Source organism: Triticum urartu, chromosome 3A (assembly GCF_056163025.1).
Source record: "Triticum urartu cultivar PI428250 chromosome 3A, HENAU_Tu73, whole genome shotgun sequence".
Classification (NCBI taxonomy): domain Eukaryota; kingdom Viridiplantae; phylum Streptophyta; class Magnoliopsida; order Poales; family Poaceae; genus Triticum; species Triticum urartu.
In genome coordinates, this window is record NC_141875.1 from 735,953,029 (window position 1) to 735,981,001 (window position 27,973).

Genomic DNA, 27,973 nt, shown 5'->3' on the forward strand with positions numbered 1-27,973 from the left:
CTCCATGTGGTCGTCTACCGCGACGGCACCATCCTTCTATACAGCATTGCCCACTGCGACAAAGGCCGCAAGGCCAGCTTCAGGGTATCTCTCCTACACCCCGGCGACACAAAGTGGATGCTCATCAAGCGAAATATTGAGACCCCCGAGGCAGGATCCTGCTCACCGCTGAGGCTATGGTGTGGTGCGTCATCACGCCAGGCAGTGACAAGGCCGGTGACGTGCTGGTCCCGAAGCCGTATTCATCCTGGTGGCAGCAGGGGCATGGGTACAACACGTGCCAATACAGCCACGTGTTGGAATCCCGCGGCAAGCTGCTGTGGGCGTCGGTTGTTGGCACTTATTTCACTTATCAGTCCGGGGCACACACCCTCACGGATCCTTCGTTCTTTGTGTTCATGCACAAGCTAGACGAGGAGGGGTCGACACCGGAGAAGATGCAGTGGGTGAGGAAAGATGGTCGTAGCCTGGTTGGTCGTGTGTTTTTCCTAGGGTCATCCAATAGCTTCGCCGTAAACGCCTCACCGCTGGGAGGCCACGGCGGGTGTGCTTACTTCATCTACTACAAGAATAAGAAGATGTTGCCGCATGAACAATTCTGTGAGTTCTTGTACAACCTCGTGGTAGGTTGGTGGAATGAAATTGTCGATCGGCTGCCTCCAGGATGGGAAGACAAGAAATGCATGTGGCTTGTCCCCCATCCTGCTATCGCTCCCATTCAGGTACACGGTAACAATAAACCGGAAATTGATCTTCTAGACAATACAATAATTCATTAATATCATCATCGCATTAACACAAAACTCTGCATAAGCATGTTAACCAGCGAAGTGCTAATGAATTACCATTGATTTTTATTTTTATAGGAAATAAGTCAAATAACTAAGATGTCACTGATGGCTCAAGAACTGAAGAAACTACAATCGGTTACCATGTTGAGACATAACGAGCCTAGTTTCAAAGTGTTGGTCCGCAACTTACCATGTTGAGACGTCTCAGCTGCAATTCTTGTTCAGGAACCACGGCATAGTGTCACATGCTAAATTGATCTACCACAAGAAGACAACGACCCTAACATTAGCCAAGAAGAAGCTCTAGATGCATGCCCACCAAGAAGCTCTAGATGCTCTCAACGGATTATTCTTAGATGGATGCAGCCTCTTTACCTTGGTCAAGGAGGAGCAACGACGGCGGTGGCATGGCCGTCCACTAGATTGAAGCTATAATGAAAATTCTTCATTCGTAAGTCAAATTTTCATACGCTCCTTGTAATTTATCCCAAAAATGTGGCGTTTATCTCTCAACACATGGGGCCCACACTTGTGGCCCGCGGGCCGCATTAGCGGCAGGCACAAAACACCGCACGCTGCTAGGTGGTACTCACATTAGCAGCGTGTGTGCTTGTCAAACGCCCCGAATTTGGTCTGCCCAAGGGGCTGCCTAGGTCTGGCAAACTAGCAGCATTCATATTTACTGCATGCCGCAAGTACAAGATACGCAACAGTGTTCCATTTTTTCCTAGACGCTGCAGCTATCTAGGCTAAGTACTTACAGCGTCCTTTTCATGGTGGACGCAGCTACTAATAAAATCCTATAAGGGATTTCTCTACTAATGCCTCAGTGGAGAAGGATTGGGGAATGTAATGAGGGAGGAAGTCAAAATCCTCAGGAGATTTACGACACACCCGAGTGACCTACACAGCCCACGCAACTCAAACGAAACTGAAAAAAGGCCGACGAAACAATGCACACGGGCAACAACACGTGCGCAAGGCGATCCCCACTGCTTCTCAAAACATGAATATACGTGCAAAAGGATCATACGGTTCAGGATTAGATATGCTCTAACTAATTCACATTCACATAAGAATTAGCAAATCCGTTCTTGCTGATATATTTATAAAATCAAGATAATCCTAGTACTAAGAGAAATCTGTACATATGATTTTTAAATTTTCCAATATAAATAATTATTCGTAGTCAAATTTAAAAGTTTACTTATGACATAGAGGAGTACTAACCTCACTACACTGAAAAATATGAAGGCGAGGAGATCCCGGAGCAGCAACACAGACAAAGATGCAAAATCCATGTATATTCGTTGTCGTGGCTGCTCCTCCTTAATCAAGCTTACCTTGAGACGGCATCCATCCAAAACCAGTTCATTGAGAGCAGCAAGAGCATCTTCCTGATGGGAATGTGTTGTCTCTATGGTCACATGGCCAATACCCTGTGAGGCCCTGGTCTTCTTATAGAAAATCACCTCAGCACTGGACACTTTACCATGCTCGCCGAAGAAGAGTCGTAGTTGTGTGCTGTTCACCGTGAGAGGAAGATTGCGCACCAGCACCCTAAACCTGGGCACACGATGCCTCTCAACATGAATGGTGTGTCTTGGAGGACTAGAAATTGTTGGTGCTATCTGCTGTTGCTGCTTCGGTGGCCCCTCACTGATTTCCTGGCGGAGCAAAATGAATGGCATATTAGCAAATGTACGGTTCCATCGGCTTGATGTGATGATAAGGTCAACACATATGGATTTTTGTTATTGAAAAATAATTTTTAGATGGCTTATGGAGTGTTCCGGGTTAAGCTCGTGTACAGTGTATTAGGTTGATGCCACCATTAGTAGTGCATAATAATAGGACATTTTATTATAAGAGAAATCTGGCTTTAGAAATTCGAACTCTTTTCAGCAATGTATATATATTTACCTGGGGAGGAGTATTGACGAACTTGGGGTTGAACCACAGGCACATTCTGTAGTCCCAACATCGAGGCAGCCGCTGTACAAGCTCTGTCCTCCCATTGATGAGGTTGCACCGGAACACGGCACGCTTGCCATATGTAAAGGCATTATCATTGTGGTAGACGAAGTAGGCACACCCGCCATGGACGTTGGGAACCCGCCCCGCATCCATAACAAAGCTATGGCGCGTACCAAGGAACAGCACGCGGTCGGCCAGACTACGGCCATCCCTTCTCACCCATCTCATCTTCTCAAGTGGCGACGATTCTGACAATAGAGGCCCATCGAGTGCCTGCACTGACACCTTGACTTTGAGAAGGTAGGGGTTTGTCCCCATGAGATACCTGTCATATTCCCAGGCGTTGATTGACACCCGTGGAATCTCGCCACGGGACTCGAGGACGTAGCTGTAATTGCAGGTGGATTCGCCAAACCACAGCTGCACCGCCGGCTTCCCCGGGCTCATGACAAGCTCATCGCGGGCGATATTGCAGTTTGGTGTGACGAGGCGCCACGGTTGGTCATCCTCCATGACGGCCAGGATCTTACCATCATGGTACGTGACAGACGTCAAAACAGGTTGACGAGGTGACCAGCTCTGGAACCCATGCTCGTACTTATGCTCGAGGGTCCTCTCGAGGATTGTCCACTCCCCGTCGCCGGGGCGAAGTAGAGCCGCCGTGAACATGGCCGTGGGCCTGTGCCCAACCACGTCGCCGGTGGTGGAGATGCTGTAGAGAAGGGTTGCGCCGTTGCCGTTGATGACGCCTCGCGGATCGATCTCCTCCCCCCACAGGCCGAGGGATTGCGGGAGTAGAGGCAGGTGTTCGGCTGCTCCGGTGAGAGGGTCATGGAGACTAGGGCGGAGGCGTTGGATGCTCAGGCACCGGAGGGCAGTGGCGCCGGAGCTGGTCACCCAGTTCCACCGGGCCGGCTCGGACAGCAGCGGCTGCGAGCGATAGTTGGACCCCGAGAGGACGCATCTCATCTCCAGGCGCGTCTCGTCCTCCGTCACCGCTGCAACGAGCCAGGGCAGAAACTGGTCGGTCGCCGTTGTCGTCTGGGAGTCCCGCCATGGCTTGCAGACGGCGTGGAAGCGGACTAAGTGGACGGCATCGTGGTGCAGGCGGCGGCAGATCTCGCGGGCCAGATCCGGCGGTAGATCAGACCAACCTTCTGCGTGCATGGCGGCGTGATACGGGAGCAGACGGGATGAGACGGTTATACGTACTACTGGTCGGCTCTGTTTGCCACGTTATATATAATCGCCCATTGATTTGACCCACGAACCGACCTTATAAGGCTCGTACTTTGATTGTTCTTTTTTTTTCTTTTTTCTTTTTAGCTCTCAAGATACACCCTAACTCTCAAGATACTGACAGATTCATCCCAACACCTGGTATTAGGCAAGGAGACCCCCTCTCCCCTTGTTTTAGTTGTGTGCAGAAGCTTTATCAAGTTTACTGTTGTTTGAGGAAGTTGGTGCCATGGATAGGATAAGGGTGATTAGAGGTTGCAAGAATGCATCCTCGTTGATGATTTTCTTATACTGACGAAAGAAAATATGACTAATGCAACTTCTTCCCTACGGGCTACGGCAGGCTCTTGAAAATTATTGTAGCAATTCCGTACATATGGTGAGCGTGATGAAATCAACTATCTTTTTCAGCCCCAATAATGACCACAATGTGAAGTTAGATATTGGTGCGTGACTACATATCGATACGGAAGCTCTCTCTGATGAATAACTTGGTATGCCATGTTGGTTGGGGTGGATAGAAGTGATTGCTTTGCTTTTACATTTCAATCAGAGAGTCAACATACATACAAGGGGATGGAATGAGAGAAAATTACCCATTGAGGGAAAGTGAAGTTTGCTTAAGGCAGTTGCGAACCTATTCCAGTATTTTCATGTCGGTTTTTAAAATTCCAAAAGATGTTTGAGGTGTCATTAGGAATCTATATGCATAATATTTCTCACAACCACAGTGCTCAACCCATGACCTCTACTTACGACCAACTCTTCTCCTCTCCACCTATCTTCATCTTTCAACTTCACGGGCATAGTTGAGACGTCATCAATGATTCATCACATGTTCGCAGTGCAGCCATATGCATGCATTGAGGTTTCACCTTCCTACCTATATATTCCAATGAAAAAGAATAGATAATTCTAATCAAGCAACAGGACTGTGAAAACTATGATCGCCAGCTGATTAAGATTGATCGATCTGTCGACCTATATAGGTCATCAGCGTCGCCCCTCTTTCACTAAGCTCACCTCGAGGCAGTGCTCATCCAGATACAGCCAGTCAAGAGCGGCAAGGGCATCTGCGTGCCGAGCATGTGTCATGGACGTGGTAACAATGCCGATACCCTGCGATGTCTTGGTCCTCCTGTATTAGATTACTTCGGCATTGGACACTCTGTCGTGCTTACTAAATAAGTATTGAAGCTGAGAGCTCTTCACGGTGAGTGGTAGGTTGCGTACCAACACCCTAAAATAAGGGCCATATATTCTCTTGATGGGAATAATGTTATTGCCTTTTGAGGTAATATATAGGCCATGTTGGGTTGTAGCAATGTGAATCATGTTATTGCCTCTTTGTGTAGCAGCTAGACCCTGATGGATTCTAGCAATGCGAATCATATTATTGCTTCTTGGAGTAGCAGCTGGACCCTGAATGGTTGTAGCAATGGTGGGCCGGGGGACAAGCCAGGTGCACGTCTTTGTGTTCCGTCCTTGTGGCAGCAACTCCACAAACTCTGCCGTGTCATCCATGAGATTGTACCTAAACACGCCATGCTTCTGCTCAAGCGGCAGACCGTTCCCCTCGTAGTCCCAATACATGAAATAGGCGAATCCGCCGCTCATGCCCAGTCGCGACGCGTCCATGGCAAAACTATTGGGCCACCCCATAAACAGGATGCGGTCTGACAGGCTCAAACCATCCTTCGACACCCATCGCATCTTCTCCGGCCCATTGACGACCTCCTTGAGCGCGTGTGTCAGATAAACCCTGAATTGTTAGTTAGCTCGGATCGGTTTCCCCGGTTCGTTTTTCTTTCCGTAAGAAATAAGGCACGAGGCCGCGACTTGTGCGTGCCCGAGTGCGACTAGTTCAGGAGGTGGCCACGGTGAGCGTGCCCCGTCCGCGAGCGTGGGATGGCACGCTCGATCTGTGCGGGTAGTGGCGTGCGCATCGGCTGGCCCCGTTTCGATCCAACTGAATAAGAGAACGAGAAAGCGAGAAAAGCAGCAAGGCATTCGCTGCGCAAAACCTCGAGTGTCTATTCTTGTTCATCAGAGCGAGAGAGAAAGGGAGGAAACGAGCGAGCGATCTGCTGACAATTGGTATCAGAGCCATCATCGATGAGGGACCATGGCGGGCAGCGGTGAGCGCGCCGGCAACGACACGCCGGACGGCGCTTCCAAGGCTCGCGATGGGGAGGCGACGCCCCAGCAGCGCACAGAGACGCGGGGGCATAGCCGCGGACGCAGCCGTGTTAGGAGGAACGCGGGGGAGGTGATCGTCCACGAGCGCGTGATCCGGGAAGACACCGGACACAGCGGCGCGATCGTCTACCCCACCCTGACTCCCACCAATTACATCGAGTGGGCCCTTGTGATGCAGATCAATCTCCGCGCGCAAGGACTCTGGGAGGCCATGCTCGGCGAGGGCGTGGTCACATACTGCGAAGACATGGCTGCCCTCGCCGCGCTGATCCGGGCGGTGCCCCCGGAGATGCACGTCGTCCTCGCCGTGAAGAACTTAGCGTACGAGGCATGGGAGGCTGTGCGCACCATGCGCATGGGAGTGACGCGCGTTCGAGAGGCCACGGCGCAGCGCCTCCGGACGGAGTTCGAGCAAGTCAACTCCAAGGACGGTGAAACACTGGACGCGTTCGCCATGCGGCTCACGGGCCTCGTCAACAACCCCATGTCGCTGGGCGACAACGTGGAGGAAGTACGTGTGGTGCAGAAATTTCTGCGCGTCGTCCCGGCCAGGTACACGCAGATTGCCTGTGCCATCGAGACCCTCCTCGATCTGAGGACACTGACGGTGGAAGAGCTTGTCGGCCGACTCCGATTGGCCGAGGAACGCTACGGCTCCGAGCAGAAGAGCCACGCCGGACAGCTCCTGCTCACGGAGGAGGAGTGGTACGCGCGCAAGAACCAACGGGAGCAAGGGCAGGGCTCGGGCTCCAACGGCGCCGCTGGTGGCGGCGGGCAAAAGCCGCAAGCTAGTGGCGGCGGCCAGCGACGGGGGCGCGACATGTCCAAGGTAAAGTGCTACAATTGCAATAAGCACGGGCACTTCTCCAAGGACTGTAAGGAGCCTCGCCGCGAGCGGAAGGGGCAAGGCCAGCCGACGCCGCAGCCGCCGGCGGCACAGCCCCAACTACAGCCACGGGCCAACCTGGCCAGGATCGACGACGACGAGGCAGGACTCCTGCTGGCGAGGTCGTGCACCTTGCACGAGCAGGAGCCCGCGCTCCTGATGGCCACGACGCGGCCGGCGGGACCGCTCCAGGAGCCAGCACGCGGCGTCCCGCGCGCGACGGACGCGCACACGCATGTCACCCTGGCCGAGGAACAGGTGTTCCTCACCAGGGAGGCTCACGCCGACGACGTCTGGTTCCTCGATACGGGGGCCAGCAACCACATGACGGGCGTGAGAGGAGTCTTCGCTGAGCTCGACAACGGCGTCACCGGCACGGTCAAGTTCGACGACGGCTCGGTGGTGGAGATCCAGGGGCGCGGCACAATCCTCTTCGCGTGTCGCAATGGTGAGCACCGCACCCTAACTGATGTCTACTTCATCCCTCGCCTCCGCAGCAACATCATCAGCCTCGGCCAGCTCGATGAAAACGGCTGCCAGATCCTCATCGAGCACGGAGTGCTGCGCCTGCACGATCAGCAGCAGCGGCTCCTCATCAGGGTGGAGCGCGCGCGCAATCGCCTGTACGTCGTCACACTCGACGTAGCACAGCCGGTGTGCCTCGCCGCGCACGCCGGAGAAGCCGCGTGGAGGTGGCACGAACGGTTCGGGCATCTCAACTTCGACGCGCTCCGCAAGCTCTCGCGCCACGACATGGTGCGGGGACTGCCACTGATCGAACACGTACAACAGCTTTGCGATAGCTGCCTCACCGGGAAGCAAAGGAGGGCCTCGTTCCCGCGGGCTGCGACAAGGCGAGCTCAGGGCCTGCTCGACCTTGTCCATGGTGATCTTTGCGGCCCGATCACCCCGGCCACAGCAGGAGGGAAGCGCTACTTCCTCCTCCTCGTCGACAACCTGAGCCGCTATATGTGGCTCACGCTTCTCACGACCAAGGACGAGGCTGCTGCGGCGATCAGGCACTTCAAGGCCGGCGTCGAGGTAGAGACCGGGCGCAAGCTGCGTCTGCTCCGCACGGATCGCGGGGGAGAGTTCACCTCCGCCACCTTCACCACCTACTGCGCCGAAGAGGGCGTGGGGCGGCAGCTCACGGCGCCGTACTCACCGCAGCAAAACGGTGTGGTGGAGCGGCGGAACCAAACGATCGTCGCCGCCGCAAGGAGCCTGATGAAAGCCAAGGACGTGCCCGCATGTTTTTGGGGCGAGGCGGTGACCACCGCCGTGTACCTGCTCAACAGGTCCCCGACGAAGAGCGTCGACGGCAGAACGCCGTACGAGGCCTGGCACGGGCACAAGCCGGACGTGGGCCATCTGCGTGTCTTCGGGTGTGTGGCACACGTCAAAGTGGTGAAGCCACACGCAGCGAAGCTGGACGACCGGAGCACGCCCATGGTGCTCTTGGGCTATGAGCCTGGGACGGTGGCATACCGCGTCTTTGATCCGGCCCGCAACCGCGTGCACGTCTCCCGCGATGTCGTGTTCGACGAGGGCGCGCGGTGGGACTGGGAGGCGAACGAGGCAACACCGGCGGCCGTGGAGTTCACGGTGGACACTTACTCCTACACGGTGACGCGCACCCTGGCGAACCCGGCGCCGGGCAACGAAGGCGGGAGGAGCGAGCCCTCCTCGGCTGCGCCCATGAGCGCAGCTCGGACCGCACAACGGGAAGACGTCCCTAGTCCACTGCGTGCGGCAGGGACGGACCGCGTCGCTGAGCCGGAGGCAGACGAGCCGCGCGACGACGAGGGTGACCACGTCGACGAGCCGCGGCGCCAGCTGCACCCGATGAGGACGCGCGCACGCGACGGCATCGTTCAACCGAACAAGCTCTACGAGGACTACGTGCTGCTGGCCCACGACGACGAGCTCTACCTCGGCGAGATCGACGAGCCCAAAACCTTTGCTGAAGCAGAGGAGGAGGGAACGTGGCGCCACGCGATGGATGAGGAAATGGAGTCGATCGTCGCCAACAAGACCTGGCGGCTGGTTGATCTCCCTGCCTGCCACAAGCCGATCGGCCTGAAGTGGGTGTACAAGGCCAAGCGCGACGCGAGCGGCGTCATCCAGAAGCACAAGGCCCGGCTAGTGGCAAAGGGGTTCGTCCAGAAGCAGGGGATCGACTTCGAGGAGGTGTTCGCTCCCGTGGCGCGCCTCGAGTCCGTCCGCTTGCTGGTCGCTCTCGCAGCGCACGAGGGGTGGCAAGTTCATCACATGGACGTCAAGAGTGCCTTCCTCAACGGCGAACTGAAGGAGGAAGTGTACGTGTCACAGCCACCGGGCTACATCGTCGCCGGCAAGGAGCACAAGGTGCTCCGCCTCGACAAGGCACTGTACGGACTGCGGCAGGCGCCGCGGGCCTGGAACGAGAAGCTTGACAAGTGCCTGCTCGGGCTCGGCTTCACCAGGAGTCCGGCGGAGCACGCCATCTACGGACGGGGCAACGGAGCAACGCGCCTGCTCGTCGGCGTCTAAGTCGACGACCTCATCATCACGGGAAACGACGGCGATGAGATCAGTAAGTTCAAGGTGGAGATGCAGAAACTTTTCAGAATGAGCGACTTGGGACTGCTGAGTTTCTACCTCGGCATCGAGGTAAAGCAAACGGTGAACGACATCTCCCTCAACCAAGCTGCATACGCGGGCAAGATCATCGACAGGGCCGGCCTGGTCAGGTGCAACCCCAGCCAGACTCCCATGGAGGCGCGTCTCAAGCTCAGCAAGGTGAGCACGGCGCCTCCCACGGACGAGACGACATACAGGAGCATCATGGGCGCGCTGCGCTACCTTGTGCACACGCGCCCGGACAGAGCCTATGACGTGGGCTATGTCAGCCGCTTCATGGAGGCCCCAACGACGGAGCATCTCGCCGCCGTCAAGCAGATCATAAGGTACGTTGCCGGAACGCAGCAGCACGGTTGCTTCTATGCAAGGGAAAGCCGCTGGAGCAACCTTGGTTGGCTTCAGCGACAGTGACATGGCGGGCGACGTCGACACCTGCAAGAGCACGACTGGCGTCTTCTTCTTCCTTGGGAGGAGCTTGATCAGTTGGCAATTGCACAAGCAGAGGGTGGTAGCTCTGTCCACCTGCGAAGCAGAGTACATTGCCGCCGCAACGGCGGCCTGCCAGGGCGTTTGGCTTGCCCGGCTCTTCGGCGACATCAAGAATGCAGAGGCAGAGAAGATCACGCTGAAGATCGACAACAAAGCAGCCATCTCCCTCAGCAAGAACCCCGTCTTCCATGACCGCAGTAAGCATATTGATACGAGGTTTCACTTTCTCCGCGAGTGCGTGGAAGATGGGCGTGTTGAGGTGGAGTTCATCGGCAACAGTGGCCAGCTCGCTGATATCCTGACGAAGGCTCTTGGGCGCGCCAAGTTTCAGGAGCTGCAGGAGGCTATTGGTGTTGTTCAGGTTCAGTAGAAATTCAGGGTTTAGGGAGGCATTGTTAGATAAACCCTGAATTGTTAGTTAGCTCGGATCGGTTTTCCCGGTTCGTTTTTCTTTCCGTAAGAAATAAGGCATGAGGCCGCGACTTGTGCGTGCCCGAGTGCGACTAGTTCAGGAGGTGGCCACGGTGAGCGCGTCCCATCCGCGAGCGTGGGATGGCACGTTCGATCTGTGCGGGTAGTGGCGCGCGCATCGGCCGACCCCGTTTCGATCCAACTGAATAAGAGAACGAGAAAGCGAGAAAAGCAGCAAGGCATTCGCTGCGCAAAACCTCGAGTGTCTATTCTTGTTCATCAGAGCGAGAGAGAAAGGGAGGAAACGAGCGAGCGATCGGCTGAGCGCGTGCACCGACACGAAGAGCGCAGAGACCAGGCGATCTATGTTGTGGTCGCCCTTTTCTGTGTAATCCATACTAATATGCACAGAAGCCCGGAGAAGCTTGTTGCGGGACTCAAGGGCGTCGGTGGACTCGCAGATGTAGCCATAGCAATCGCACGGCATCCTGGGTAGCGCATCGTCACCGGTTGTCACGGCGGCGGGCGGTATTGTCAGGACGTGCCGGTGGTTGTCCTCCATGGCTACAAAGATCTTACCGGCATGATAGGCAACGCAGAACTCTCCACTTGTCCCGGGATATATGCTAGTCCTTTGGACAAACGTCCAGTTGTCATCGCCTGGACGCAGGAGCGGCCCTAAACTCGATGCTACATGGCTTGCTGGTGTGTTCGCCGTACAGAAGAACAGCGCCATCCTTGTAGATGATGCCACTGGAATTCTCCTCCCCAACTGTCCGGCAATGTTCGCGTCAGGCAGGTGGGTGGGGGGCCCTCCGGCGAGAGGATCCTGGAGGCCTGGTCCATGGGGCCCGAAAGCAGTGAAGTAGCGGACATCCGTGCCGTCGGTGTTGGCCACCCAATTCATCACGGGGCCACCGGATATGGGCGGCGGCGCGACGTAGCTTGCGTTCGAGAAGCCGCATCTAAACTTGAGCGAATTGTATGCTTGCGTCACCACATGCTTGTAGCAGGGCGCGAGGAGCCAGGGTAGGAACTGATGATCAGTCCTCGTGGTTGGTTCGTGCGAGTCACGCCATGGCCTGCAGACGGCATGGAAGCGGACAGAGTCGGCGACATTATGCATGTGGGAGGAGATCTCACGGAGCAGTTCCGGCGGGAGTTCCGGCCATCGCGTCTCGTGCATGGCGGCGGGAGGATCAACTTTGAGTTGATATCGAGATTGAATCTCCACCAAACGTACGCCTCACGCAAGCGGATCAGCCTCGCACGTATGTAATATTGTAATGGGTATTGTGTATGTACCTATATTACGCTAGAAAACCTGATTGGGTCTGTCTAGAACACATCTAAACTGATTTTCACTCTGTTTGTGGTCTATTTTTTTTATCCTAGTTTTTTTGTTTCTTGTTGATGCATTATATACTTGTGGGAAGTTAGATGTGACATCCTTAAAAAACATCTGGATGTGAATTAGACAAACTGAACCTGATTCATGTTCGGGACATCATCCCGTGCATGCATCCTTCCGTCCAGCTTCCTGCTTAAGGTAGATGCTATAATCTTCTAGGGAAAAAAAACTAGTTTGGCCTTTTTGCTTGTACAAAAGCAGAAGGAGTGACCTCTTATTTCCCAATTTTGACTCACACCTCTCCATCTACATGCTCCTTTGCTCCATGACCATCCTATCCCACTACATCTTCAGAGCATCTCCAATAGCTGCCCTAAAATAGAAGGTTAACCCTTTTTAGGTAGTTGGGGCAAAAAAAGTAGCTTTCATATCATAAATATCTGAGCAAAAATAATTTGGTCAGCCCTAAAATGCGGCTGCCGGTGCTGCAAATATACAGCACCACGGGTGGCTGCCGCAAAAAAAAACGGCTTGCAGCCAACCCCCCATAGCCTCCATCTACAGTCGCGCCAGAACACCACCCCTCCCCCGCGCCACCGCCGTCTCCAGATCCACGACCGCCGCACCCCACTGTCACCAGATCCACTCACCTCCCTTGGCCGCCTCCTGCCAAACCGGCCAAATCACGTTGACACATCATCCCCGCCTCACGTACATCGCCATCACCGCCGCATCCTCATCGCCTCCTTCCCCGTCTGGCCCACCTTAGCCACCATGCCAAAGGGCAAGGGCAAAGTCGAGTTCGGTTGTGGCCAACGGTTGGCTCGACGTCTAGTTCTAGCACGCCGGCTAGCGGTACTGGCTCCACACATTCCCGGCGGCAGATATTGTCGCCCATGCCTACGACATCGCGGCGTGGAGGCTTGGCCTGCCACGCGAGAGGCTCAACTTCCGGGAGATCGAGTCTCTGCAGGCAGCGGAACTCGTCGGGCCATTGGTGACCATTGAGTCCAGCCCGAACAAGCCGACGATCCTCATTGAGTTTGAGGAATGGGACAATATCCAGGAAAGTGACGAGGAGGCTATGCCGAGATTTGCAAGGGAACACCCGGAGTACGTGCACAACAAGATGGAGTTCTACTAGAAGAGGGATCTCAAAAAGTTGAAGCATAAAAACGATGCCGAGGCAGGGCCTTCACTTGTCAAGGAGGAGGAGGACGCAGGCCCCTCTGGTGTGGTCAACCTAGATTCTGATGGCGAGAGTGACGTGTCCAACGAAATTGACGGGGACAACCTGTAGTGTTTCTAGTTTAAATTTGCATGTCGTAGTTGAACAATGTTTGTAATTTGCATGTTTAAACTTTAGTTGCTTAGAACTTTTGACCGAAGTATGAAATATGATCAAAGTAGTACGAATGTTTAAAAAAATAAGGTTTACTGTTTTGGGTGCACTTTTTTAGGGCAGCGGTTGGAGACGCCACTTTGTGGTGCCAAAAAACCACTTTTGCTTGCCCTAAATTTTACTCCACGCACACTTTGGTGCCCTAAAATAGAAAAGCTATTGGAGATGCTCTCAGCCTGGCACGGTCCTAAAGAGTAGGGATAGGACGTTGTTTCTTCAAGCACATTTCGTCATTATGCATGACTACAAAGGCAAATTTCGAGATAAATATAGGAAGGCTGAAGGAGTATACAGTTAAGGAAGAAATGTCTTCACTATAGCTATGATGGAGTCACGGAGATTGAGCTACGTGTAGCTATATTAGCTCTGGTGGAAGACCAACTTGCTGCTGCGCCGTCGCCTTCGTGGTCTGTCGTCAACCAAGATAACATTGAGGTCGCATCCATCTAAAATTAGCCCACCGAGAGCGGCGAGAGCATCATCCCGATGGAGGTGCGTCGTCACGATTGTGACGAGACCGACACCTTGCGAGGATTTGGTCTTCTTGTAGTAGATTACCTCCGCACTGGAAACTTTGCCATGCCTGCTGAAGAAGTGTCGCAGTTGAGAATTCTTCACCGTGAGAGGCAGACCAACACCCTGAAACTAGGCTCGTAATGCCTCTGGATGTGATTGATGTGTATTCGGCTTGTAACTACTGGAGCTGTCTGATGATGTTGTTGTAGTTTTGGAGCCTTCAGCTTACTCCCCTTCGTGATTTCCTGATACAGCCAAACCATGGGTGATTCGTTAGCACCAGAGCTGCAGGTCTTAAACTCTTAAACGATGAGACAATTAATGAATGAATCTATTAACAAAGAAAATTCAGTTTAAGATGTTTCCAAGCACTACCAGAATCGCCCCCCTATGCCGACGGCCAGGGCCGTTGGCATAGCCCTGAGTCCCGTCGGGATAGGCCTATGCCGACGGCCCTCGTCGGCATAGGGCCGTCGGCAACATATGCGTCGGCACAGCCAGGGAGGCCGTCGGCATAGAAAAGCCGTCGGCATATATGATACGCCGACGGGGGCCGTACATCTATGCCGACGGCCCTGGTCGTCGGCAACTATCACGCCTAACGGCGGCCGCCGTCAAGTCTGCCCAACGAACGGTCGCCACATGGCACCACTATGCCGACGGCCTAGCCGTCGGCTTAGTCAAAAACTATGCCGACGGCTCGACCGTCGGCATAGGTGTGCCACGTGGCGACTAGCCGCTGCTCTAGGACCAGGGCTATGCCGACGGCCTGGCCGTCGGCATAATGTGAAACTAAGCCGACGGCCAGGCCATCGGCATAGTCCTTCATTCAGAGCTCCCAGTAGCTGACACGTGGGCGCCTATGCCGACGGCCTAGCCGTCGGCATAGTTCCACGTGTCAGCTACTGGGAGCTCACGCTAGCCGACGGCCTGACCTATGCCGACGGGCCCTGTAGGCGTATCTCGGGCGATCCCGACGGCCTCGTCTATGCCGACGGCCCCGTCGGCATATATTGATGAATAAATAATACAAGTGATTTTGCAAAAAGTGAATAAAAGAAACGATATTCATAATATATGGAACACTACAATTATTTGGTCTGAATAATAAACAATAGACTTTATTAATATAAATGTCAATTACAAGCATTCAAGAATTACACTTAGAGGAAAAAGAAATAAAAGAAGAAAGAAAAAGTCCTAAACTAAACCTATACTAAACTATCTAGTTCTTCATCTTCTGCTTCTTTCTTCCAGTTCATCAACCTGCAAAACAAGAAACAACAAACATGAAAAACTTGATCAAGGTTTAAATGTAGCATTCCCCTTAGCAAAATGCCTTTGCTGTAGGAGCTAGCACTTACGAGTTTGGAAACATTAGTCAAACCCCAATCAGATTAAGTTGATCAAAGAAACGGTAGAAGAGAGCCAACACTGCATAAATGGAGCCAATAACCCAAAAGGCAGAAGTAGAGCCAGCAAAGTATAGATCAAAGCCAAACCCAAAGATCAACTCAAACTAGAACTAACTCCATGATTAGGGGATCCCTCAATTAAGCTTGGGTTAGTTTTCAGATGAAATCCAACAAACCCACTACTAATCAACTAGCCCAGAGGTAGGGTTTGAAGTAGGGATTGTCCTCAGGCAGCCTAGTAGTGCTAGGACTATTGCATCATTGGATCAAGTAGTGCAGCATCTTTAAGTAACGATGAGAGCCTCAGGACACCATCATTGGCATGGCAAGATTAAGGAGCACCTGTTCTTATCAGTGAGAGTAGGAGAGAAAGAAAGAAAGTGAAGAGACCAGTGCAGCATCTGTTTAAATCAGATTTAAGAGAGAGGGAATTGGCAAGGAAAGATATAGTCCATAACCTGCAAGAAGAAATAGGCCATTGATAGCACATTTACTAAACATCTGCTATAAGCAGAACACATACACCCACTTACACATGGGTACTATTCTGTATATAGGTACACAAGCACAACACATGCACCTGGTATAGATAGGACTATAAGCATGCATCTAAATTATCTGAAACATATGAAATAGCTAATGCAAAGAAAGAATTATCACTACATGCAACCGTCAGGACTATGTCCTGTACAATATACAACTAAACCACCAGTAGATGATGTACTAAACCATACAAGAAATACCAATACATGGTATTTAGATAAAGACTAGTATATATCAAACACAGATACCAGCTTGAAAGAGAAACTATAATTTTATACCACTACAGGAGCAAATCATGAAGTACACAGAGTAATTGCAGTAAAGAGATGAATCAGTATATGTTGATCAATAAGAGAGTTACGGCTATATACAAATGAAGGACTATATCCTTTATAAGATAACAAAGAAACAGTAGCACTTATGCATATGAACAAACAGAACCAGCAGCCAACCAATAAAGAAACTAGCATGTGCTATATGACAGGAACAATAACATCTATAAGACCAAGATAATTGAAATGATAGGCCAACATTAGGGTCATGCAATCATTCGATCCCATCATTGCAGCACTAGTTGAGCAACAAATCAAATATAACAGTAGTTCCATTGGTTCAACCAACAAGTTAACAAACTTCCGACTACTAATTTTGCAACTCGTGATAATAAAGAAAACAGAGCACAAATAAATAGGAATGATCTTTTCCATGACACAAGCACGACAAGCACAAACAAAATCACCCATACGCATGAAACAGAGCAAGGTACTAATATAGCAGCACAAGAGCGGGAGCTACAGGTAGGAGATGGATTCACAGGAGAGGAGGTTGGTCGATGCCGCACACGACCACGTCGCCGTCACGCGGTGGATGTTGTAGTCGAGTTGGACCATGTGCGGGGTGTCGTCGTGGCGGTGGATGACCTGGTTGTCGTCATCGTCCACGGAGGATGCCTGCTGCTCCGAATCTAACAAACAAGTAAGTGCTAGTGTCGTTGATCTAGTACAAAAATTAAGCAAGCTAGTATAGGAGACACGCGTGCTGCTACTAGTATCTACAGAAATAAATCAAGCTGCATGTGTGTGTGCTTGATCTAGCTTAGTACGTACAGTCCATGGTTGGGCTCCAAAACTAATAGAGCATGCTAGCGTCAACAGAATCAATCACAAGGTTATTTTGTTGTTGTTGCTAGCAGTGCTAGCTATATGTATTGATCCATCCATCCATGACCTAACTAATGTTGTTGTATCTCTAGACTAAGTGCAGCAACACAAGAAGAACTAAAACTACAGAGCACATGTGTACGTAACTACTATACTCATCCATGGCAAATTGTACCAAACCATCCATACATAGCCAGATTGCAACGGAGCGGATTTAACACAAGACATGAAAAATTGATGAGCCAAATGATCTTTAGTATTACTAACTTGAAAGGAAGCTCACTGTTTCCATCTTCTATCTATCCATGATTTTATTTTTCTGAAGCAAGCATCAAAAAGCACAATGACAATCGAATTTCACACAAAAACTGAACCAATACTTGCTGTTATGTAGTGTCCATGACAATTGCAATTCATGTCCACTCCAGATCAGATTTGCAAGGGCTAGAAAGAGAGGTTGTAGCTCACCATGTATGGGGGTAGGAGGTGGATGCAGGGGAGGGGTGGAGGGTGTCCTGCAGAAGAAGCTTCGCCATTAGAGCAACCTGCGCAAAACAGAGGAAGGGGAGATGAATAAATCATGGTGAGGAAAAGGGCCTTCCACATGATTAGATCGGGAAGAGAAACAACAACAAAAATACCCAAAAAATCCCTTCCATGGCGTGCTGTACTAGGAGCAGCTCCTCTCTCTCCGCTAGGGTTTGGGGCGCTGGGAGGCTCCATGGTGCCGCTGCGTGGTGGCGGACAAGGGAATCCATCTCCATGGCGGCGTCCCGCCCCACGGAGGTGCGCCCCTCCTGCCGTCGTCGCCGGCACGCCCATGGCGACCTGCAGAGAAGGAAGAGAAGATGAGATGAGGTGAGGAGGAGATGGTGGGCGAAGAAGGAGGGGGAGGGGCTTACCAGTGCTGGATCCGGTCACCTATGGCCTCGCCGTGGCCTGCCATGGCGGATCCCGGCGAACAAAAGGGGATGCAAAACCCTAGCCAGTGGGGGAGCCGCGGATCTTCATGGAGGTAAGCCAGTTGCGGACCAAGGGGATCTCGCCGTTGTGCTGCGCGCGGCCGGAGCTCACCAGAACCGGGCGGCGTGGGTGGCGGCGGCGGCAAGGGAGAGAGGGGTTCGGGGGGAAGAGAGGAGGCGACGAGGGTTTGGGTGGGTTCGAGCGAGAGAGAGAGAGTGTGTGTGTGTGTGTTGGTGCGTTGGGTCGGATGGATGGATGGATGTGGGATTGTGGGATTCCTGGGCACAAATGGACGGTAGGATGTGAGCCAGGTCATCGATCTGTGGCACAAATGGATCCACCAATGAGAATAAGTGAAACTGAAATTGAGTGTGTGGGTCTCTCTCTTGATTTTTTTTTCTTTTTTTTCTAATTCTGATTTCATTCGCGGGCTATTTTTTTTTCCGGTGAAAATGAAAGGAAATGATATATGGTTGGCGGGCCGATGGGCTGGGTTTCGAAAGCATTGCGTGCATGTTTCATCTGGCTTTTGGAACATGGCATGGTGTCGAGCAGAGCCTACACGTTTCGTTCGGCTTTCGGAACACGAAACTCAAATTAACTGTCGGCTCACGTCATGGAGGTCGAGGAAGAACTGGCGTTCGTCGTCGCCGTCCTCACAACTGCTACACATGCAACTCGGAGGGGGTTGTGAGGCCGAACATGAACACGTGTGATGGAACATCATAGATCTTCCTCTGCGATGGGTGGGTGATGCACGGCGAGTACGATGTTCCACGAGATATGCATGTTGTCGACCTCTTCCGGCTCGGAATCTATGTTGTGATAGCTCAGCCCATGGGAACATGTCTGACCAAGGTATTAGCCCAACCCACCACAAGATTGCCTTCGGGCTGACCCGACATGGCCATTTCCCCCGTCCAAGTGCTGGCGACAGTGGCGTCCATGAAGGGGTCACACTTCGGAGTTGTGTGCCAGGTGGTCACACCTACCACCACACATTCAGACATGTAAGAGGATCCAACGCAAGTTCTGGTGGCATTGCTAGCCGCCGAAGACCGCGGAACATTACTACGGTGTCATCGCCATCCGCGAGGGGGGCACACTTCAGAGCTGCATATTGCCTATTTAAACATCCCACCACACTTGGTGGCATTGCTACCCCCCCCCCCCCGAAGGCCCATGACCACCCTAAGCATGACCTCATTTACTTGAAGATCTAGGCCTTTGATTTTCGCCGGACGGGCTTTGACCAACGTTCTTTTCCATTTGGTTGTGGTAGGTCATCCCATACGAACTCTACAGAACAAGGTTCGGGCCCAACCCACCACAAGATTTCCTCTCGTGTTGACCCGACGTGATTGTTTCCCTTCTGCAAGTGCTGGTGGCAGTGCCGTCCGTGATGGGGTCACACTCCGAAGCTGCGTGCGAGATGACACTGAATTGATCTCGCTCTGAGCATTCAAGAATATTCATGCAATACCAAAACTGCAAAACATTACTTCAGTGTCATCGCCGTCCGTGAGGGGGGCCACACTCTGGAGCTACGTATTGCCTCGGTACCTGGCACGATGTTGTCTTATGGCCCTTGTAGGGTGCGGTGAAAGTTTTAGCGCGTTTCGCGGAAGCTTGACTGGAGGTCGCTTGTAAACTACACCATCTCCGAGGTAGTATCTGGCTATCGAGAGCGAATGTGTCCGGTTTGTGAAGGAAGTGTGTTGCACGTTGATCCGTTGGCCTCGAAACTTCTCGTGCGCACAAAGGGGGGCATTGCATGACACATGCCAATACATGGCATTTTTCGGGACAGCCTGCAATATTTGAGACATTTACTACATCCGTAGGGTTTCAATGCGGGAAATTGCAGATCTGCACGGCGTCCACCTGAAAAGATGTCCAGAAGTGGTTTGGCAAATCATATATGATGTCTTTGCAGTATGTGTAGGCCTAGTGCAACCCAAGGAGGGGTATGCCCCACCACCGGGAGGCGAATGTACCTCAGCGGCATGCCGGATCTAGCCGTTAAAATCCACGGGAAACCATACGATGCCGAAAATCCTCGGGACCTGGCATGGTGTAGTCATATGGCCCTTGTAGGGTTTGGTAAAAGTTTGAGCATGTTTCGCAGAAGCCTGACCAGAGGCCGCTTGTAAACTACACCATCTCCAAGGTAGTATCTAGTTATCGAGAGAGAACGTGTCCGATTTTGTGAAGGAAGTGTGCTACCCGTTGCTCCGTTGGCTATTTCAACCCTCCATCACACTTGTATACATATATTAAGACACAAATGCATGTTTTGGTGGCATTGCTACCCCCGAAGGCCCCCGATCGAGCTAACCCTAGCCCCGTTGACCCGAAGATCTAGGCCTTTGACTTTCACTGGACAGCCTATGAGCAAGGGACATTTCCACCTGGTTGTGATAGGTCAGCCCATAGGAACATTTCAGAACAAGATCTGGGCCCAACCCACCATCGGATCCCCCTTGTGTCAACCCGACGCGGCCGTTTCCCCCCTTCGAGTGCCGGCGGCAGTGCCTTCCGTGAAGGGGGTCACACTCGGGAGCCGCATGATGGGTGTTTGCACCTGACACCACACTTCCAAACATGTAAGAGGACCCAACGCAAGATTTGGTGTCTAGCTAGCCCCCAAAGGCCCCTGGCCATAAGATTCCCTCTGTATTGGCCCAACGTGGCCGTTTTCCCCCTTCAAGTGCTGACGGCATCGTCGTCCATGAAGGGGTCACACTCCGGAGCCGGTTGTCGGGTGTTTGCGCCTGCCACCACAATCCTTGAAACAGTCTGATGGATGTAGATATAAAATTTGTCTCGATTGGCCAAGGAATGAAAAATACACAAAAAATTCAAAACAAAAGGGTGCTTTGTGTAAATTTGAAGCAAACATGTTTTAAGTTTGTTCAAATTTGAAACATAGTATAGCAGCAGAATCCTTTCAAGATTCTGATAAAAAACCATATACTTTTTTCAAAATCAATCCAAGTATCAATTACTTATGATTTTAACAAAGTATAAAGACCTATATGCAAAAGTGCATGAGGTCACATTTCTAACATACTAAAAAAATAAAAACAAATTGGATATTCATCATCCATGAAAAACTCTACCCCAAGTCGATGTATAATTTGTGTATATTTAAGTTTAGATAAGTTTGATTTAAATCATTCAAATTTTAACTTAAAAACAAAAATAATTTAAATAAAAAACAGATGATATCTATGCCTACGGCCATGCCGTAGGCATAGTTCTCAGGGCTACCAGGAGGCGCCATGTGGCGGGGCTATGCCTACGGCCTTTCCGTAGGCATAGATGGAAAACTATGCCTACGGCTTTGCCGTCGGCATAGCTCTGCGACGTGGCAGCTCCCGGTAAAAAAAACAGATGATATTTATGCCGACGACCGCCATCAGGGCCGTCGGCATAGATTTAACGGCGTCAGTCCGCCGTCTGTCCCCGGGCCACCAGGGCCACCTCTATGCCGACGGCCTAACTATGCCTACGGCTGCCGTAGGCATAGATCGATGTATGCCGACGGCCTTACTATGCCTACGGTTGCCGTAGGCATAGATGGAGCTATACCGACGGCTTTTCTATGCCGACGGTATTCCCCAGGCCGTCGGCATAGCTCTATCTGTGCCTACGGTAGCCGTCGGCATAGATAAGGCCGTAGGCATATAAGGTTATTCCGGTAGTGAAGACAGCGTGCACCTGAATTGGAGCAATGATGGGCTGGGGGACGACCCACGTGCACTTCTCGTTGTGCCATCCCAGAGGCAGCTGCTCGACCAACTTGGTCTTACCATCAATGAGGCTATACCTGAACACACCATATTGTTCATCAGGCCTCGTCGATGCAAAGTAGGCACACCCGCCATGGCCGCCCATAAGCGAGGCATCCACCGCGAAACTAATGGGTGAGCCTAGAAAGAACACACGATCAACCAGGCTACGGGTGTCTTTCCTCACCCACTGGATCCTCTTGGGCACTAACAATGACTCCTCTAGTGCATGCACTGACACTGAGAACTGTCGAAATCGGCGGCTGCCAAACGCAAACTTATAAGTGAAACGTGACCAGATTTGGACCGACACCCACAGAAGCTCGCCACGGGATTCGAGGACGTAGTTAGACAGCTCTGAGTAGCTGTCGTGCTTGTCTGGCATCAACAGCCTCGGGACCACCACGTCGCAGGCGACATTGCTGTTGAGCGTGATGGCATGCCACAGTTTAGCCTTGACAGTGAGGAGGATCTTGCCGCCGTGGTACGCGGAGCAAAACTCACTCGACCACCAGGGCCAGAGGGTCTCAAGGGTCCTCTCGACGAGCGTCCACTCTGTGTCACCGGGACACAAAAGAGCCGCACTAAACCTGGTCATGATGTCATGTAGATGCTTGACGCGGGAGATGCTGTAGAAAAAGGTGGTGCCGTCGCCGTAGACGATGCCACTTGGACGGCCCTCCTCCCATTGGATGAGCGGGGAACGAGAGAGGTAGGTGTAGTAGCTGGGGCGGAGAAAAAGATGGGTGGTGACAGGGTGGTGCCAAAGAGCGGTGGCGTCGGCGCTGCACACCCAGTCCCTAAAAGGCATTGTCGGCGGCGCGCAGTAGCCGGACTTGGAGAAGACGAACCTGAGCTTGAGTGGAGAGTCCGACACCACCGGCGCGAGGATCCAGGGCAGGAACAGGTGGGTCGCCATTGTCTGCGACAACAGGTCGCGTGAGCTGCGCCATGGCTTGCAGACGGTGTGGAAGCGGGCGAAGTCGACGGCGACGTGCAGGCGGCCAGCGATCTCGCTGAGCAGATCCACCGGGAGGTTCGACCACCTGCTCCGGCGCATGGCGGCGTATGGAAACTTGGAAAGAAAGAAGGAAGCTGCAGATGGAGAATCATCGATGTACATGTGTTTGTTTGTTGCGTATCAGCCGGCCAATTAGTTGTTGTTTTTTTACTTTAGCCGACTAGTTGGTTGCTTACCTTCAGCCGACCAATCGCGTGCGAGCGTCCATCGCCTCCGTGTCCGTCAGATTGACTCTTCATCATACGGTCCAGAGTAAGCCTCTCTGTGTCCACATTTTCTACAACTGAGCTTTTGTTTCAGGAAAGAAAGTTTGCAACTGACCACCGAAGAAGGGTTAGATCCTGCAACGACAGAGACTCGTTTGACTAGGAGGGCGACGACGGCGAGGATTCCAGCAGGATCTCGCCGGATTCGACGAGGATGGCATGCGGGGACGTCTGAGACCGGCGGTGGCCGAGACAGATGCAGCTAGGAAGGCGACAGCGGCGAGGTTTCCAGTCGGATCTCGCCGGATCCGATGAGGATGGCGTGAGGTCAGGAGGCGGGGACGTCCGCGAGCGGTGAGGGCTCGGCTCGGCGAGGTCTGGCGGGGGTGGAGGCGAGCTTCACAGCGAGGACCGTGACGGCAGCGGCGCACGACGCTCGTGCGGCAAGAGACAGAGGAAGATGGAAAAAAACAAAAGGAAGTGGAGGATGGCAGCGAGGCGGCCTGGTCGGAGGTATGGAGCTCGCCGGTGGTGGCGCGAAGCCGGGACATGCGGCGCCGATCCGCTGTCACCCCTAATCTATCAGAGCTCGCGGCGAACACAATGGCGTTTTTTTTGCAACTTCTTCTCTCTTGCAAGATTTTATATAATAACATCAATCATGTTGCAAAATATTTCTTCCGTAACATCTTACAAAGGAGAAGACAAAAAAGAATCTGCAACATTACTACTGTTGCAAAGTTTTTTTGCAACAAGACCTTCATTGCAAAAGTGGGGTTTCTCTCAGCGATGGATTGACTGGATTATGACGTGTGTCACATCGATGAGATATTCTGTCAAATTAAATGGGACCCTCTTGGATTCATTTGCACCGCCGCGTGGACTTCGGCAAGGCAACCCTCTCTCACCATTCTTATTCTTGTTTGCTGCGGATGGCTTGTCTGCAATTTTAAAGAACAAAGTGAGGCTGGGTGAGATCACCCCAGTTAAGGTATGCAGATCAGCCCCTGGTATATCTCACCTGTTATTCGCCGAAGATACTTTAATGTTTTTCGAGGCCTCTAGTGCCCAAGCAGAGAATGTGAAGGCTGCTTTGGAACTCTATGGTAAGGCCACTGGACAAAGTCTGAACTATGGTAAATGCTCTGTTTTCTTTGGTGCTACATGCCCTGTGATGATACAGCAGCAAGTTAGAGATGTGTTGGGGGTAACAAGCTTGGTTTTTGAGGAAAAATACTTGGGCCTCCCAACTCCTGAGGGGCGTATGTCCAAGGGACGTTTTCAGAATCTACAAACTAGTCTCACAAAGCGTTTGATACAGTGGGAGGATGGACTTCTTGCCCAGCCAGGAAGAGATGTTTTAATTAAATCAGTTGCACAAGCATTGCCAACCTATATCATGGGTGTGTTCAAGTTACCTTACTCAGTGTGTGATGATTTGACAAGGATGGTGAGAAATTTTTATTGGGGGTCTAGAGAAGGAAAAAAGAAAGGTCCATTGGAGAGGATGGGATTACCTTTTACAGCCTAAGAACAAAGGAGGTGTTGGATTCCGTGATTTTCGAATGTTCAATCAAGCGTTGTTGGCCCAACAAGCTTGGCGATTGTTATCTAGACCGGACAGTCTGTGCGCCCAAGTCTTGAAGGCTATGTATTATCCTCATGGTAATTTAGTGGACACGGTCTTCTCAGGTAATGCTTCATCATCGTGGCAAGCTATAAGTCATGGGCTCGATCTCTTGAAGAAAGGCTTAATTTGGAGGGTTGGAAATCACTAGTAGAAAAAGGATCAAACGTGAAGCACATTAGTGCCGGTTTGAATTAGAGCCGGCACTAATGTGTACATTAGTGCCGGTTCGTGGCGGCGATTAATAGTACTGGTTCGTGGCGAACCTTTAGTACCGGTTCATGCCACGAACCGGTACTAAAGAGGCTGCATCAGCCTGCGGTCAGGCTATGGCCCCACCATCACCATTTAGTGCCGGTTCTTACCACGAACCGGTACTAATGAGGTTGTGGCAAGCTGTTTTTAGTCCCACCTCACCAAGAGAGAGGCAGTATGAGCGGTTTATAAGCCGTGAGTGCACAGACAATGACGAAGAGTTGCAATGCTCACCTACATGTTGATTAGCTTCAAGCCTTGCGAAATAGCATAGATTGCACTGAGCTATGTGCAGTGCAATCTACACTATTCCGAATGGCTTGAATCAAATTAACCAGCATTGCACCTCTTTTTTATTTTTAATAACTTATTTAAACTTCGGACTTCTTTTGTGTTCAGTATGCAGCATTTAAAGCGACGTCATCAATTTTCAACATGTTCTGACATCATTTGTTGTTTTTTGGTCATTTACCTAATTGTTTAGAGAGCTAAATGACCGTGAAATTGAAAATCACTACAAAATGAATCCTGAAAATGTTGAAACTTGGCATGGTATCATCATATCACCCGCATAGCATGCGCGAAAGAGTAGAGAGGGTCACGGCAAAAACTGGACGCACTTCGTGTACAAACTGGACAAACTCTTTCCGAGTATCAGGGATTCGGAGTCCGGAATGGGTACTAATGTGCATCCCACCAATCAGGAAGAATCACACGGATCGTGTGTTTCTTTCTAGCTCTTGCGAGTCGTTGGATCAAGGGTGTGTTTCTTCCTAGCTCATGTGAGTCGTTGGATCGAAACTACCACAATCACTTTGTGAGCCAGACGACCCTATATATAGCTAGCCCACCTCTCGCCTTCCCTGCATAAGTCTTTCAGTTCATCGACTACATACATCTACCAGTTCATCGACTGCATACATCTACCAGTTCATCGACTGAATACAAATCATTCGGATTCGCCATCATACGTCCAACCGTGCATTTGATATGCATATATATGCATCACGAGCCACGGTTGGGCTGTATGATGGCGATACCGATTGGTTTGTTCTAGATCCGACATAAAAGGTTTGATACAACTTCTTTTTTGTGACATAAGAGCTATCTCTCCTCCTACCTATTTTAGTTACACAACTACCTATTTGTGCCAAATTTTCACTTTTGCTGTTGCTCTTGCATCATAAGCATCCATGTTAACTGGACTTACAAGTAATGCAATTTAACCAAACTATCTTGTGATCTTCGCCAAGAGAGAGGCAGTATGAGCGGTTTATAAGCCGTGAGTGCACAGACAATGACGAAGAGTTGCAATGCTCACCTACATGTTGATTAGCTTCAAGCCTTGCGGAATAGCATAGATTGCACTGAGCTATGTGCAGTGCAGTCTACACTATTCCGAATGGCTTGAAGCAAATTAACCAGCATTGCACCTCTTTTTTATTTTTAATAACTTATTTAAACTCCGGACTTCTTTTGTGTTTAGTATGCAGCATTTAAAGCGGCGTTATCAATTTCCAACATGTTCTGACATCATTTGTTATTTTTCGGTCATTTACCTAATTGTTTAGAGAGCTAAATGACCGTGAAATTGAAAATCACTATAAAATGAATCCTGAAAATTTTGAAACTTGGCATGGTATCATTATATCACCCGCATAGCATGCGCGAAAGAGTAGAGAGGGTCACGGCAAAAACTGGACGCACTTCGTGTACAAATTGGACAAACTCTTTCCGAGTATCAGGGTTTTGGACTATACAAAAATAAATAATGCAGAAAATAAAAAAAAATATACAAAAAAATTACTCAAAAATAAATAGAAGAAAATAAATAATGTAGAAAAGAAAAAACTATATAAAAACTACTCAAAAATAAATAAAAGAAAATAAGTAATGCGAAAATAGGCCTTTAGTACCGGTTGGAGCCACCAACCGGTACTAAAGGCCCATCCTATATATAGCTCTTACGAAAATTTCAGTTTCATCCCCACTTCGTCTCCAACCTCCGCCGCGCGCGCCGCTCGATCCCGTCGTCGCCGCCCGTTGTCCGTCGTCATCGTCGCTGTCCCCGCCGCCGCCCGTCGTCGTCGTCGTCTCGCGCTGCCGCCCCGAACGCCGCCGCCGTCCGTCGCCATCGCCGCGGCCGTACGTCTCTCTCTCGCTCCCGCACACACATACACACACATACATACACACACACACACCGGCGCCCCCACCCCGTACGCCGGCGCCCCCGCTCGTACGTACGGGGCGGCGGTGTACGGGGCCGCACACACACACACACATATACCACACACACACGCATACACACATACGTACACACATATACGTATATATACACACACATGCATACACACATACACACACACACACATTTTTTTTACTTATTTTCTGTTTTTTAGAAAAGTTAATTAGATGATCGAATGTTAGATTAATGTCGAATGTTAGATGAATTAGCTAGCTAGATAGAAAAATTGTCGAACTAGAGATTAGAACTAGTTGAATAATTAATATAACTAGTTTATTTTTAGTAAGAAAATTTAGGTATATGAGATTAGAACTAGTGGAATAATTAATATCACTAGTTTATTTTTAGTAAGAAAATTTAGGTATATGAGATTAGAACTAGTTGAATAATTAATATAACTAGTTTATTTTAGTAAGAAAATTTAGGTATATGAGATTTGATGATCTAATTAAAATATTATTTGTTAATGAGTTTTTCTGTTTATTTAATTTTTTATATATTTTGAGTTTATATAAATGTTAGATTAATGTCGAATGTTAGATGAATTAGATAGAAAAGTTAAATATATAGTAATGTCAATTGAATATATAGTTAGATATATTAATGTCAAATGTTAGATGAATATATATTTGGCTAGATATAGGTGTTTAATGTTTCACCTATATGAACATAGAAAATGTCATCTGACGACGAAAAAGATTTTATTTTGTGCGAACACTGTGAAGACCAGCGCGGCCTGTGCGACCAAAATTTCCTTGTTGATGGTAGGCGCTTCAGCATCAAGCTGGATGAGACATTCGAAGTTGATACAGTAAGTCACTTTGTCAATTATTATTTGAATGCAAAACTTATGCTTTA

The 27,973-nt window shown here is 50.7% G+C and overlaps 2 protein-coding genes and 1 pseudogene across 2 annotated transcripts; all 3 read right to left on the bottom strand.

Annotated features, from left to right (window-relative positions):
• Positions 1-1,948: 1,948 nt before the first annotated feature.
• LOC147982447 (uncharacterized) lies at positions 1,949-3,935 on the bottom strand. Its single transcript, XM_087517338.1, has 2 exons — positions 2,715-3,935; positions 1,949-2,458 (listed from the first exon to the last, which is right to left on the bottom strand). The coding sequence occupies exons 1-2, from the start codon at positions 3,933-3,935 to the stop codon at positions 1,949-1,951; spliced, it is 1,731 nt and encodes a 576-aa protein (XP_087373464.1).
• Positions 3,936-5,000: 1,065 nt separating this feature from the next.
• LOC125547341 (uncharacterized) lies at positions 5,001-11,800 on the bottom strand (annotated as a pseudogene).
• Positions 11,801-21,606: 9,806 nt separating this feature from the next.
• LOC147982448 (uncharacterized) lies at positions 21,607-22,818 on the bottom strand. Its single transcript, XM_087516303.1, has one exon. It carries the CDS (start codon positions 22,816-22,818, stop codon positions 21,607-21,609), a length of 1,212 nt encoding a protein of 403 aa, XP_087372429.1.
• Between the last annotated feature and the right edge of the window lie 5,155 nt (positions 22,819-27,973).

Excerpts from the sequence above, each read along its gene's own strand:
- LOC147982448 (XM_087516303.1), bottom strand. The coding sequence starts at position 22,818 with ATGCGCCGGAGCAGGTGGTCGAACCTCCCGGTGGATCTGCTCAGCGAG.
- LOC147982447 (XM_087517338.1), bottom strand. The coding sequence starts at position 3,935 with ATGCACGCAGAAGGTTGGTCTGATCTACCGCCGGATCTGGCCCGCGAG. Across the intron at positions 2,459-2,714 it reads TCGTCAATACTCCTCCCCAG|GAAATCAGTGAGGGGCCACC; the intron begins GTAAATATATAT and ends TTGCTCCGCCAG.